Source organism: Rhynchophorus ferrugineus, unplaced genomic scaffold, assembly GCF_030347505.1.
Source record: "Rhynchophorus ferrugineus isolate W39M unplaced genomic scaffold, kcgeb_rfMv2 rfM9, whole genome shotgun sequence".
NCBI classification, from domain to species: Eukaryota; Metazoa; Arthropoda; class Insecta; order Coleoptera; family Curculionidae; genus Rhynchophorus; species Rhynchophorus ferrugineus.
In genome coordinates this window covers 37,432,243-37,447,660 of record NW_027472588.1, presented here as the reverse complement: position 1 = coordinate 37,447,660, position 15,418 = coordinate 37,432,243, and the positions used below count along the sequence as shown (strand labels likewise).

The window sequence follows — 15,418 nt, the reverse complement described above, 5'->3', positions numbered from 1 at the left end:
TAAACTTCGATAGTTTTCGCGACGTTACCATTTACAAGCAATCGAGAGGTAGAATACAGCAAAATACTACAGTCATTTTGGATACAACCCTGGTAATCAAGGAAGCCCTGTCTTGTAAAGTTAATAATTTTGCTGTTTATAGTGTATTTGTTCTTGTACTGTTTATTATGTACTTGTATATTTTAATTATAAATGGTAGCCAGTAAAGGATAAATCATTGATTGATAAATATTGTCATAATATATACTATAACACTTTGCTAACACACAAAGTTAACAAACACACTATTGTGTTAACATAGATGGCGCTACTAGAATTAAATCCATATGTTTTTCAGTTAGCCCTAACCCTCAAAAGATGGGTGTATAAATTTGACAGCTGTTCATTAGTTTGTGAATTATAGCATTTTGAGTGAAGCAACTTTTGTTATTGTGAAAAAAATGGATAAAAAGGAATTTCGCGTGTTAATAAAAAATTGCTTTTTGAAGGGAAAACTACAGTCGAAGCAAAAACTTGGCTTGATGCCGAGTTTCCGGACACTGCCCCAGGAAACTCAACTATCAAGGATTGGTATGCTAAATTTAGACGTGGTGAAATGAGCACCGAAGACGGTGGACGCAGTGGACGCCCAAAAGAGGTTGTTACCGACGAAGACCTTATAAAAATCCACAAAATAATTTTGAATGACCATACATTGAAATTAAATGAAATGGCAGATTCTAATGATATCAACTGAACGTGTACATTATATAATTCACGAATATTTAGGTGTGAGTTCTGTGTAAAGTGGGTGCCGCGCGAGCTCACTTTTGACCAAAAGCAACGATGAATTGATGATTCGGAGCAGTCTTTGAAGATGATCAAGCGTAATAAACCCGAGTTTTTGCGGCGATATGTGACAATGGATGAAACACGGCTCCATCATTTCACTCCGAAGTCCAATCGACTGGACTGCATCCGAGTGGACTGCACACAATGAACCCGCTCCAAAGCGTGGGAAAACTCAACAGTCGGCTGGCAAAGTTATGGCGTCTGTATTTTGTGATGCGCATGGAATAATTTTCATTGACTACCTTGAAAAAGGAAGGACCATCAACAGCAACTATTACATAGCGTTATTGGACAGATCTGGCCGCCAGCGACTATTTCCTGTTCCCAAATCTCAGAAGAATGCTCGCTGGGAAGAAATTTTCGTCGAATGAAGAGGTGATCGACGAAACTGAGGCCTATTTTGAAGCAAAGGACCAATCGTATTACAAAAATGGTATCGAAAAGTTGTAGGGTCGCTATAATCAGTGTATTACCCTTGAAGGGAATTATGTTGAATAAAAAAAACTAATTTTGTCAAAAAATGTCTTTTACTATGGCAGGCCGGAGACTTGTCAATTGACCTGTTATATTGTACTCTTCAAGTGTAGGAATAATATACAAAAACTATAATTTTGGTTTAGTTTATAGTTTGGGTAGTGTTTATATATTGATAAATAATTACATAGTGTTTTATTTTCTCTTTTTTCTTTTCAAAATTATTTTAAAATGGAAGATAAAAGGTCCTTCATATCACATTTTTTATATTATAGCGGAGGAAAATTATAACAAAGCATTTTAACATGGGTATCATATAGGTTAATTTATGAATTCAAAACATTTTATTCTATTTACATTATATTCTTCAAATATACTTATAATAACTTATAATACTTATAATAATATATAATACTTATAATTTTCAACAACTGACAATGCTGCGAATTCAAATCCTTGCGGAAAAACGACCGAAGCAACCGAGAAGAGAACAACAATCTAACAGAGTCGGTTTGGTGGCGCAGTGGTAAAGGCGACAGGACGGTCCACTGTTGATAGTCGCGGGTTCGAATTCTGCTAGGGTATGGTCGCAAATTTATGTTTATGAGTGTTTATCGTAGGCCAGAGTGCAAAATCCGATAAGGAAAATTATATCAGTAACCAGGCTGGGCAAGACCGGATGTCTTCTGGGATGATTTATAAGTTGGTCACTCGCCAGTCGGTAGTCTTAATGCCAAGGGCCGTGGTTCGGAGCCCACGTTAAACTGTTGGTCCAGTCGAGATAAACCCCTAGTTGGTAAAAGGAGACTTGGAAATACTTTATATACTTTATAAAGATCTGAAACTATGCAATGGAAAACGTTTGGTGATGAAAAAACTGGAAATCATAGGAAAATTCAAAGGTGATGAAGATCATTGCGAGTATTCCGATGATCCCAATCGATATGTTCTTTGAGTTTAAACAAATTCAATATCCGGTTAGTTAGAAAACCCTATATCTAGAAAAACCGGAGGAAAATTGTCGGAAGTACTTATGAACTGGTTTAAATAATTTTTGCACCAAAATATTCTGAACAAGTATCGAAATATAATAGACAACGCTTATTATATAGACATAATGCAAGATCTCAATAATATTCGCAAGAATAACTGGAAAATGATGATAGAGTTTTTTTACGACATTTTTTTAAATTGCTGTAAATTGATTCAAATATATAAACGATTTTGATAATGGGCACTGAATGGATGCAGTTAATTGTCCACAGTCTGGATATAATTAATTTAGACATGATGTCACTAGTAATAACATCATTAATAACAAACATTAAATTCATTAAGAACTATTTTTGTTTTTAACCGACTTCGAAATAGGAGTATGTTCTATGTTGGGCTGTATATATAGATATTTTTTTAGCGTATGTTAGTCGATTTCTCCGCCAATCTTACCAATTATTATCCGCCAATCTCGGCAGATTTTCAAAATGCCCTTTTTATTCGAAAGAGTGCACTTCCGAGGTGGTCTCATTAGAAGCAAGTCAGGATCGGCTGGGGGGAAGGGTGGCAAATCGAGGGAACGCTCAAATTTTAAAGGCACTTACGAAGTTTTAATATATTTTTTATCTAAAATAATCAGATACTGTGTATAATGTTTTTGCTGAGCTGATGTGAAGAAAAATCGGAAGTCGTTCAGCGCTAAAGCCGTTCAGTTTGCTTTTTAAGTACTAACTACAGCGTACAATCGGAGGTCGCGGGTTCGATTCCCGGCGCGGAAAATAATTTTTTGTCATTCTAACATAGTTTAGTTAGCAGAACATTTGCAAAATCACCTAGGCTACGTAGCGAACCCCGGGGCCTGAAGCACTTCTTATTTTCAATCATTGTTTCTTTATTCCTATTTTCCGTCATACGGGCTGCACCTTTACTTGGCCTATCCATTGTAATATTAAATAAAGTAACTGCGTAATTTATTGAGTAAATATCTAACACTAAAAAGAAAAAATAAAATATTTTTAACAATAAAATTGAAACTACTTCAGAAAATAAATAAGGAACTCACTAAAAATTAAAAAATAATCAAAATTAGATTTTTAACACAAAAAACACTTTAAAAAATGTGCATAATAAACGTTGAAATAACTAAAAAAATAAACAAGTAAAAACTTTATTTAACCTATCTACTGCACGTATTTTATTTTCTACTACATACACACAATAATACCCACCTAAACCTATTTCTCTATTTACAATTACCACTTACAATTACCAACTGAGTACTTTGAAGTCGATGCCGAAACCAAACAATAAAAAAATCACAATATAATATTGTGACATATACAAAAAATTAAATTATCGTTAAAATAAATCTAAATTAATATAACTGTTTGGATTGGGCACCGACTTCAAAGTAGTCGGTTGATAGTAGTTAAAATAATATTGTAATTAAATAAACAGATTTAGGTAGGTATTAAGCTAAATTGTGTGTATATAGTAGGATATAAATACGTGTAGTAGCTAGGTTAAATAAGATTTTTGTTTATTTTTATTTAGTTATTACAAGGATTATTATGTACATATTTTATCTTAAAATATTTTTTTAAGTTTGATTATTTTTTAATTTTCAGTGAGTTTCTTATTTATATTTTGAAATCAGTTACATTTTTTTGTTAAAAAACTATTTTCGAGAATGATTATGTTCGAAGAGAGAAGCGCATAACGACTAATGCAAGGATTGTTTTGTCAGCTGTTTGTTATGTTTGAATCATAAATCATATGTTGGTTAATTTGCGCACTATTTTTTTACGAAACCGATTTCAGATCGATTGGTAAACAATGCATTTATTGTTTGTTTTCGTGGAGGCAAACGAGCATCGGTTCCGATTGGGGATAAGTTTGTTAATCGGATAATGATCGAGGATTGGCGAGTGATATGGTTATTTGAGCCATATTTTATTGTTCGAGGCAACCTACGAATGTAGGTCAACTAGATCGAACAATGTAGATAATGTTGCGTCTAACTGAAAACAAAGTGTTTTGCAACGATTTGTTTTTGGTCGACGGGTATATTTTAGCCAGAATTATCAGAAATAGTAAGTTCTCTTATCCATTGCATTAGTACAATCTTAATTTACAAATTAATTTAGTGCTACTGTTCTGTTGTACAAGGCGAGTACGGGATTAATACATTAATATATATTTCCGAAACTAGAATAAGACTAATCTATTAATGCGAAAGTTAAGAATATACTTATACACTAAATAAGCTCATCTGCTTTGGTTCGCTTCAATCTTCTGATTTCCTGCGTGTTGCCTAGTAGCTGCATTGCTTCCACGTTGTTGTGATTTAACAACTTTATTTCATGTTTTAAGGCAAAATCTTGGATCAGTTCGTATATCAATTTGATTTCGAGGTCATCGTGCAGCTCTTCGTTGGTTACGGTGCGATAAGCATTGGTAATTAATCGTAGAACTTTGGGCGAGTTGGATTAGTAGGTGGATTGATGTTTTAGGGCAACCCCATATTTGCACTATAGGTCCGAATTGGTTTTATGATTGACTGATGAACCAATCTATTGGATTTTAGGTCAAGTTGAGAATATCTTCCGACTAACCAGTACAGTTGCTTAATTTTGAGTCTAATCTGCTCTGCTTTTTGTCTAACATGATGTTAGATGATACATATTTTACCATGATAACTGTGTGGTCGGTAAAGGTTCCAAGTACTGTTTCTTTTGTTGTTGGGATATCAGCAGTATAGAGTAGATACAGTAGTGGTCCCAAGACGCTATTCCGTGTAAACTCCAACCGAAATGGGTTAAGTGTTAAGAATGCCCCTTTGTGAGAGGCTCTAAATTTTCGTAAAAGGCATGATTCTAGCAGTCGGCAGTGGTTCCGCGGTAGCAATTTGCTCATTTGTAGATTAATCCGAAATACCATACCCGGTTAAAAGCTTGGGAGACGTCCAGGAATATTGCACAGAAGAGTTCTCCACAATAAGATCAAAAGGAATATTGATGGCAATAATGTCATGGTGTGAATATGGTGAAATTAACAAGGCAATGGTAAGGAGCTACCAAAATCGAATGAAACCCAATAGCAAGTAACGCAAAACGCAAAATCGGTTTCTTGTATGACAACTTTTGGTCACATGTTGTAACATTTGTGGAGGTAGGATACATTATTGTAACTAGAATAGGAAATTCTATAGCATCCAGCTTACTATCGAGACGTAACGCCTTCTGAGTACAAATTGTTCAGATCGATGATTGGATCTCTGCCAAAACAACGACGTTTTTTTGATTCCCTATCGACATGTTGCCAGAAAGATGGGAAAACGTTTTAGAAAATAGTGGGAAATATATATTGGGTCAAATTTTTTCAATTAATCCCTTTTTACGATGTAAAGTTTAACCCCTTATATACACGGACTCATATTTGTACACCTAATAATTCTCAAATAACGTTTTGCAAAGTTTGAAGATGTAAAATAATTCGAATAGACAGAAAACTGATATTACGAAAAACGGTACTTACTTTTCATGAAATTCTGGTGATTTGGTGTTGTTTCTGAACTGCCCCGGTGGCGATAGACTGTCCGAATCCGAATAGGGGCTTGTTGCGGTCGAGCTTGATTTGAAACCGACCTTTTCGGGGCTTCTCCTTAACGTACCGTCGGTGTAGCTACGCTTCAACGGATCGTACCTGTCAAACGAACGTTAATCTGACGAGTTTCTCATCGACCACCATCCGAAAATGCCTACCTCCTCCTTTCGTCCTTATAATATTCTTCGCGGAACTCCGTTTTGATGGGTTGGACATCGAGGGCTCTCTGCGTAAAGATGTTATCGATTTCGTCGTGGCCTTGTGGTGTGCGATTTGGCGTGGACGAATACGCATATTTGTTCAGCGTGGAGTATGGGGGGTAGTAGTTCGTTGACACGTTGTCGTTTTGGAAGTTGGGCATTGGTTTTGAGGTTGGATATACGCCGGTTTGAACCTGAAAGATTAGAATATGTGGTGAAAATTCTTAATTGTTTATTACATTGTTACTAGTCGTCGCCGACTAAACTACAATTTGTCTTTACAATAGCTTAAATCTAGGTATATATCCAAGAGGTTAGTCTCCTTTTATCAACGAGGGTTTAACTGCACTGGACCTATAGTTTAACTTGGGCTCCGAACTACATCATCTCATCAATCATCATCTCCAATCTCTCCCAGAAGACATCCGGTAGTCTGGTTACTGGCGTGACTGGGATCATTTTCCATGTCGGATTTTGTTAAACAATCACAAACAGAAATTTACAAGCATAACCCAGCAGGGTCCACATGAACAGTAGGATGACCGTCCTGTCGCTTTTGCCACTGTGTCAACCAAGCTGGTGTGTTCATGTATTAACACTGCTGTTTTAACTATTAAATGTACATTACTACACTACACAGCATCAAATGGTTTCATTCTTCTGAGTCTGTGTTCTGTTTTGGTGTTATCCAAGAGTTGCATTATTTCGGTATTAAAAGGAGAATATTTCTCCTCATGCCTCCTTGCGATTCTCTTGATCTCTTGAGTGACAGTCGGTATCTGAAGATCTCGGTGTAGGCAATCCTATAGCATCTGGCTGCACTTACTATGCTTCTTGCGACTTTGCTCTATCAAACTTGAAAGCTTCTCCAACATGCTCAGTGTGAGGTTCTCCCTAGGCGCCTTAGAACACGATAACAATTTGAACAAATCCCTAGCCATCGATAAACTCTGGTAGTTAAACCAAATACAACAATCCCAGTCGTAACTGAAGGCCTCGGTCGCCCGCTAAACCTTTGTATCATGAACCTGAAGCGACATCAGCAAAAGACCATTTGGTTCTAGCTGGTCATCTTGGAAAAAGAAAAGATATGTCGAGGATACATTCTTCAATACCACTTCGTATAGTTCACATCTTTCTTGTCATAAACGTATTTCTCTTAATATTCATGTGTTTATTGTATCGCATTTATTATTCATTGTCTCAATATATTGTTCACATTTGCTTTGTTGTAATTATTTAAAGAAGACTTTTAATATACATATTAAACCCGCTCCAGTATTTCCTTTTATTCATAACTTCTAACATCAGAAGCGACATACGTGTTCACAATCATTGAAGAAATATCTAAGGGTATTCAAATGATTATGGTACTAGTACTATCTGCCCATTTACTAAAATCATCATTGTCATTCAGGATATGTAGTAAGTTTGGAAATTAATTTTAGAGATTAAATTTGATTAAAAATAAATTAATCAAAGCATTGTCTTGCGATACTTATAACTAATTAATTCATGATACATTCCTTATTTTTGATGAATAATTTTGTTTTAAGTTATAGTCGCTACATCTACAGAAATATTTATTATTTAGAACATCTGTCGTGTATTGCCTTTGTGTTATCGCCTATAATAACATTTAATTTGTCTTCTGTAAGTGCATCTAGGGTAAATAATATTAGAAAAAATTATCTAGAAAAAACAATATATTAATTACCTTTGGTCTTTGTAATTAAATCATGATATACGGCTTAAAGGTTTATGTTCTGATATTTATGTATGTATAATACTGGATATATTGTCACTGGTCTTCTGTAATTTTCAGGTTGCTTTATCATTATTGTCCCCGACAGCTAGAATCATAGTATTATCAGTAAATGTAGCCATCGTGATATTTTCCATTTGTGGTATAACACTTGTACAAAGTAGGCAAAGAATTGGCCCCAATACACTTCCTTGTGGTATAGCTGCTTTAGCTTCTTTTACGGTAGTGTGGGCTTCCTCTTGTTTAACCCTAAACATTCTGGCTGTGTTGTAAGGTTTTAATGTTTCAGTTTGTTGCTTCGGTAACATTTTCTGTAGCTGAAGCCGATAGCTGAACATACTTTTTTATCTTCATAGACAACTACAATTAGTAAGTCAATGTTTGTTAACAAACTCAAACTGGTTGTTAGATGCTAGATGTTATATCAGGATTTTTCTCTCTATTTTTAATTAAATGTACGTAAAAAAAGGATAAGGTTTTATTAAACAGATAATGAATCAAATAGACCATTGTTCGCTACACGCTGCTCGTGTTCGCTCATGGTAAAAAAAAACAATGAAGCGTGGGTGCCCGTAATGCCGTTTCATATCAGCGAACTTCCAATCAAATTCGAAACCCATAAGATTGTTGTTACATAAGACTCAACCCATACGGCAACTATTAAATTAATCGCCTTATTTTATTATGATAAGTGATTTCAATTTTAGTGTTTTTTTTGTTTCTTAGGTTAGAGCACTTAGGTAGTGGGCACAATTCTACGTATTTAGTATACTTGGAATAAATATTATTTCTGCAAAAAAAGTGATATGAAAAGAAAACTGGCGTTTGCATTAATGTAAATTTAATGTAAATCTGTAAGTCTGTTAATTATGCATTATAATGCCTATCGATTGTATGGGGTTTCTGAACGTAATAATACATTGATAAAAATTCCAAACAGCTTGTTTGTTGTCGTTATAAGGTTGGAAAAAGTTTTAGAAATGTGGTTAAGTCTTGTAAGACGAGAACTAACAGGTGAAGCTTCCACATCGATAAAGTAGCATACCATTGTGAATACCCTTTTGACGTAAGTATTTTCTATTTTTACTACCTCGAATAACGCCTAACGTGTCTCAAAAACGTGATATTAAATTAAATAAACTTTCCTTAATAATAATATTTCCCAAATAACTTTAATTCTTGTTTCAGTAGCCAAATAATACGGACAATTACATTTGACCTCATGTGATGGCTTTAGTTATATAAGCGTAAATGAAAATAGCATATATTTTTACAAAATTTGAATGCCAATCAGAAAGAAGATGATCTTCTAATATTACTGATCAACTAAAACTCTTAAAAAAAAAGAAAAACATTATTTAAATACATACCTTCAAAAAGAACCAATAAAATCCCATCATTACAAAAAAATTATAAAAATGTAGTATTATCAAATATTTGATTTCTTGTACATCAAATAGTTGGACGGTGTGATTTTATCAACTTTTTATATCCTGGAATGTATATTGTTATAACAAACTTTAATACTTAAGCATAGATTGTGTATGATCCCAAGTGTTCCCATTGAAGTTAATAAAGTAAAAGAAACTAAACAGAGATCTGGTTTAAGAATTTACGTTGAGAAGATAATAAACAGTTCCTTCCAAGGACCTAATGCTAAATGTTCAAAGAAAATCAAACATACATCATCAAATGTTTTCTTCATTTCAACCATAAACTTTTTCAGGTTCATCATCGATACAATTTTGATGTATCTTAGGATTTATGGGACACTTGATGTTGATAATACTGTTCTCACAGTTGCCAACTGGTGATTTTGCTATCATTAGATATGACAATATGAGGCTGTTATACCTAAGGGTTGGGCTTATTTTTGTTTTGCTAGATGTTATATCGTTGGTATTTTTTTCAATCTTGTACTACATTTCATGGCAGGTGTTTCTGAAAAATTGTATTTCGATAAACCGATTTTGTAATAATGAAATTATAGATGCCAGAAAACGATAAGTGACGTCAAAGTTTCGTAAAGCTTTTGAATGGTATTTGACATAATAAAAAAAAGTAAATTTTAAAATGTTGTGAATTTATTTCTACTAAAGTGCAATCTCTCTATCTTATATGATTATACACAATATTTTTGCGGTTCTTGATAAGTGGCATCATGTGTATTGTAGCGTTAACTGGAGAAATAATAAAAATAGAATTTTTAGGGCAATTTTCCGTGGATAGTGGTAAATATATAAGTTTGAGAAAAAGTAATTTCTGGCTTTTTCTTAGATGTAATTCCTAGTAATATTTATTGAATGAGTTTGGAACATCTAGGAAAGTCTATAAAATATTCTGGATATGGCGCTATTTATTTACTCAGTTAAAGGTTTTTATGCTTCGAAAATGGATATTCCAGAAGCTCGGAAGTTCATTGTTGCGTTTTTATATCTAAAAAAACATATTTCTTTTTTGAATGGCTCAAAGCAGTTTAGCTAAATATAAAGAGCACATCAAAAGAAAATTGGTCCTCCCAGTTTGACGCATGTGCTGATTTCTATACCCTTAAATATTTGATGAACCGAAATCGCGGGTTAAAAGTTCCGACGTTCGTCATATTTTGTTTTTTAGTTCTGACAAAAGAAACATTCACTGCAGTTTTAAAGAAAGTTCCGTGGTGTGTGAGTGACGAGTCAGAATTGGTTTGTTCGTTTTCCTACTGGAAATGTCGATATTAATCTCGCCCGTTGCAAAAGCCACAGAAATTCTTAAACAACTCCACATACGACAGAATACCAAAACAAGCTCGATGTTTGAGTTATACATAAACTAACAGTAAAAAAACTGTTGGAATCGATGCACCTCCGAATGGAATGTTTATGAGTGGATCACGTGAAATAATAAATCAAGAAATATCGTGGGCAGAGCTTATCTGGGTTTATAAGATGATAAGGAAACAGAGGCCAAGTGTTTGATCAGATTAGAAAGGAATTGTCCGTAATGAACGGCTCGAAACTGGTCAAATATGTTGATGCACCCTACAGCCCAGACTTTGTCTCGTTCGACTAGCAATTCTTCCGATCTGTCTTTTGGAAAACTGAGACTTGAACAAATCACTTGGTTCAGTATTTCGCTCAAAAATGTGAGAGTTATGATTTTATCAGAAAAACATCAAAACGTCATCGATCATATAAATCGACAAATAACACTCGGTTAAGTACTTTGTATACATCGTATACTTATTTCATACCGTTTACATCCATATAATTCTTATACGAACAGATGGCAGGGTATTATATATGTTTACCTTGGCTAAAGTATCGCCGTGGCTCTTGTTAACGCTGGCTTTACGCACGAGGCTGGGGCTCGAAAGCCCCTTAGATTCGCCGATCATATCCTGGTTGATGCCGTAACTAAACGGCTTACTGTTCTCCCGAGCGTGATAGGGAATGCTCTCCTTTTCTTCTTCCTGAAAATTAAAAATGTATTAATTTTTATCGATATAAAAACGTTGTTGAGATATTTTGATTTCCTCGTCCAATTAATGTCGTTCTTTGCGCGCTGTTGCTGTCGAAAAAGGCCTAAGAAGGCGGGGGGTAGTGTTTCTAGCGTCGCTAATTTCTATATAACAGTCTATATTTGCATATTACAGAAACATAACGTGAATTATATATTTTTTATGAGTTCAAAATTGAAAAAAAAAACAGTTTTGCTATATTTGTGACGAATTTATTAAAGTAAGAGAAAAAAAGTACGATTCAAGTACAAATTTAAACATTTGCGAGGCCTGTCAAGCTTAGTTCACCTACCTGTTAAAAGTCGCGACAAAAAATGTACATGTGGCTGTATAAAAATGTACTGGTACCACATGTATCATGTAACTCTTGCAGATATCTTCTGGAAGGTGAGTTTATTTTCTTTTCTTTTTTTTATTATATGGAACCACTCATTAATTTATGTGGTACGTCTTATTATAAGCTGGTACAGAAATGAAAACAGAGCAATGAAGTTTGCTGCCAATAATCTGGAGGAGTCATCACACAGATTGTTACTTTTGCATTGTAAATCCTCTTAAGGGAAACACACAAATAACACCTCTTATCCTGATCTTCCATCGATATTAGCTCCAATACCCCATACAAAACAAAATCCTCTTCTGTGTTGGAAAATTAACTACTCTCTCAAGTTAGCTGCCTGCTATCCATCACGGAGTTCATCTGTAATCGTACCACACCTCGTCAACTATGAAGACCTCAATGACTTAATAAGATACTTAAATATTCCAAAAAATATTTATTTGTTATTGAGTTATTGGCATTGCGGTTATAACAAAACAGTTTACTTGATTCTGATGTTCGAATACCCAGTACACTGAAAGCACTATGGAGGATTATATTTGGGCGTTGATAAAATAAACTTCTGTTGAATACGACAGGAAAAGTAAAACTGTTCATTTTTAAATATTTAGACTCTTAAAACAAATAAATCATAAACAGAAGTTCCTTATATTTTAAAAGATCATTTTGATGTACGAGTTTTATGTAATTTAAGAGTTGTTTAGTTAATTACCTACACATAGACAGGAAAATTATATACGTAAAGATGAGTAAAAAAGCGAATAATTAACACACATAGTTATATAAAACCTAACTCAAGATATATTTCAATGTAATTTCTCAAAAAAGAGAATCTATCTTGTAGCAAACTTATCACGCTAATGTTAGTTCATAAATTTTACGTGGCGCTCACAATATTTCTGCTTAATCACATCTAATTAGAACTGACAAGTTGCTTTTTCAAAATGTTCGATGCGAAGGCCACAAAAACTACCGATTAATTATTTGCAATTTAAATTGAAACGTTGCATTTCTGCGGAAAAAGGAAGAAACTAGATGCTCATAGGGGAAAAATTATTACGCCTGTCTCAATAATTCTCCTGGTTAGCAAGAATCAATTAAAATTGACCCGATGTACCTTTTTATTCCTTTTAGAATGAAAAGCATTTACATATGGAGTTGGACTGGATTTAGAAGATTGTTTCTCACCGTAAAATAAGAAGAAATAAGTCAAAAGGTTTTGTATTCAATAACAATGACTATCTTGAACAGTAGAATAAGGCCATTATATTTTTTTAGAAAAAAAATGCGTCATAGTTTGAGATGTTTTGAAATAGTTATGTATATTTTATTTTCTAGCTATTATATAGTTATAATACCAAAATGAGATAATATATAGTTGAATAACCGAAAGAAATGAAATAACAATTCAAATTCTAATCTAACAACGTCTAATTCAAACAGCTTTTACAGACTCTGTGTTCTTGTGATTGATAGAATGTGATTTGGATGATATTATTCAGACTAAGTACTTCATTTTGACATATAAATATAATGTGTAGAAAGCACCCGCTGTACTTAACGTGTTGAATCACTTCAAAGAAAGCAAAATTTTGTTTTGAACTTGAGATCTAGATGCATTTCTAGTGACTTTTGGCTTTAATCATTTTAGTCAAATTTACTCCCCCTACAACTTTTCAATGTTGCTCAACTTTTTTAAGAGAATTTTTCCATTGATGGACACTGAAAGTTATAAATGAAACCAGAATTTGTGAAGTCGGGTCCACAGTTCTAAGGTCGGAAAAACTACACCAGGATAAGATGAAAAAATCTCGTTAGTCTCTCTTAGTCCAGTGTTTCTCCAGCATCAGTAGTGCTTTTAGGAAGTGAGGGTATGGAAGACTGTGAAAATATTCATCTACAGTCCTCTGAAGTTCTTGGTTCAGAAATAAATTTCCGTAGTTCAAGGGTGTAAAATCTGAAGAATAGTGTACATGTGTAGGTACTAGGCCTCTTGCGGCAAATTTTGGCATCTAGCTAGTCAAGAAGGTTTATAATAATATACGTCTGTAATTGTTCGGCCTTTTTAAGGTAATCAGTTAATATAATCCAGTTTTACAAGAAATATAGACTAATATAATTATGGATCCTTCGTCAGATAGCCGTCACACATAAGCTCTACAAGGTTGATGACTTCCTTTGGTAACAGAGAGTTCACCATAATTACCACTTGGTTATTTTATGGTTTTATAGATTTCTGACAACTACCACTTCTGTTCATCTACTCTGGTTCGTCATTCTAAACGATTCTTCATCTCCCTCAAACTATTTTACAGGTTTACAGAGCTGAGAATATGCAAGGAAGCAGGATAAATAGCTCGGTAGTCGTGTTGATGTTGAAAAAATTCTGTTGGCTGGCAAACCCAATATTAGTATAATCGAGTAGGATTTAAAAAAATATACATCTATCATCGTCAGAAGAAATCCTTTCTTTAATACTATTACATCATAGTTGTTAAAAGTAAATTATTAATTTATAGTTGCAGCATTAGTTGTAATGTTCGAAATCAGGTAGGCGTTAAAATAAAAATAAAAATACAGAATGTATAAACAAACAAATTTAAAAGATTATTTTTTCTGATTATATGTTTATTTTACTTAAAAAACAACTACAATTTTTGATGTTGAAAATGATATAAAAGATTACAAAAGACTATTATTTGATTATAAAAACTTGAAACAGGTTTATAACAGGAATGTTGAATATCAGCAAAAGTTAGATTTAAGTTTAATCTGTTTTTAGCTCTTGGAAATTAAAATTTTTATTATTGTCATTAATTTTGCAACGTTTGCCAAGAGTTGCAAAAAATTGTGCTTACAAGATAATTGCAATCAAACCATTTAAAATATTTGTTAAACAAAAATAATTTTGTTAAATTGTAGATTAATTTGTACGATAAAACTATAAAAATTATAAGCGTTCTTAATAAAGAAACCAGAACAATTCCAAAGTACTCTTGTAATTATAAAATACGTAATAATTAAATTAATATATGTTTGAACAGAAACTGTGCAGCATTTATAGCAAAACTACATTTGGAATAGCTTAAAATTCATCTAGTGGGCGGGTACAGTTTTATGGCCACCATTTGGTATTATTAAATGGTACCGTTATATTTTAAAATAGCAAAACGATAAATATTTTTTAACATAATCTTGTTGCCATTCACTCCGGACTAACCTTTTTAGTTCAAATATAACATTCTATAAAAACAAAACCAACGTGTTAAGATTAATTTTGAGTGTGTTTTAGACGAGAATGGCACCATTGGAATATGGTACGTGTGTTTAGGTGCCACTTCGTTGTCTATTTACTTTAAAATTAATGGAGTTTATGAAATCTGAAACTGAATTATTATTATTATAAAATATGTAAATTATTTTGGCACAACAAAAAATGTGGATGTAAAAAGATCTTTTAGTTTTGTTTGAATCCCAGGTCAGGTCGACGACACCTATATATAAACAACCCGACACCCACACATAGTTGCAAATGTCTCTTGATGGTTTTAAGACAATTTGTCCTATTTTTGCATTACATTTTCGGTGATTGTAAAATTATGCGTGGGTTACGTGCATGGGTTGTTCATTTTAATATCATTGCAACGTATGAGATTATTATTATTTTAAACTCCGATCGACATACGACGGTCACTATTTATATTTCG

The 15,418-nt window shown here is 33.5% G+C and overlaps 1 protein-coding gene across 30 annotated transcripts in view; it reads right to left on the bottom strand.

Moving 5' to 3' along the window:
• Window positions 1-15,418, bottom strand: part of by (focal adhesion protein tensin) — a 449,419-nt gene that overhangs the window by 16,130 nt on the left and 417,871 nt on the right. For all 30 annotated transcript variants that reach the window (XM_076414748.1, XM_076414751.1, XM_076414757.1 and 27 more), the window contains 3 exons: window positions 11,162-11,323; window positions 6,063-6,298; window positions 5,836-6,003 (listed from right to left, as the gene is read on the bottom strand). In XM_076414748.1, coding sequence (XP_076270863.1) covers window positions 5,836-6,003; window positions 6,063-6,298; window positions 11,162-11,323 — 566 coding nt within the window. The remainder of the gene's footprint in view (window positions 1-5,835; window positions 6,004-6,062; window positions 6,299-11,161; window positions 11,324-15,418) is intronic.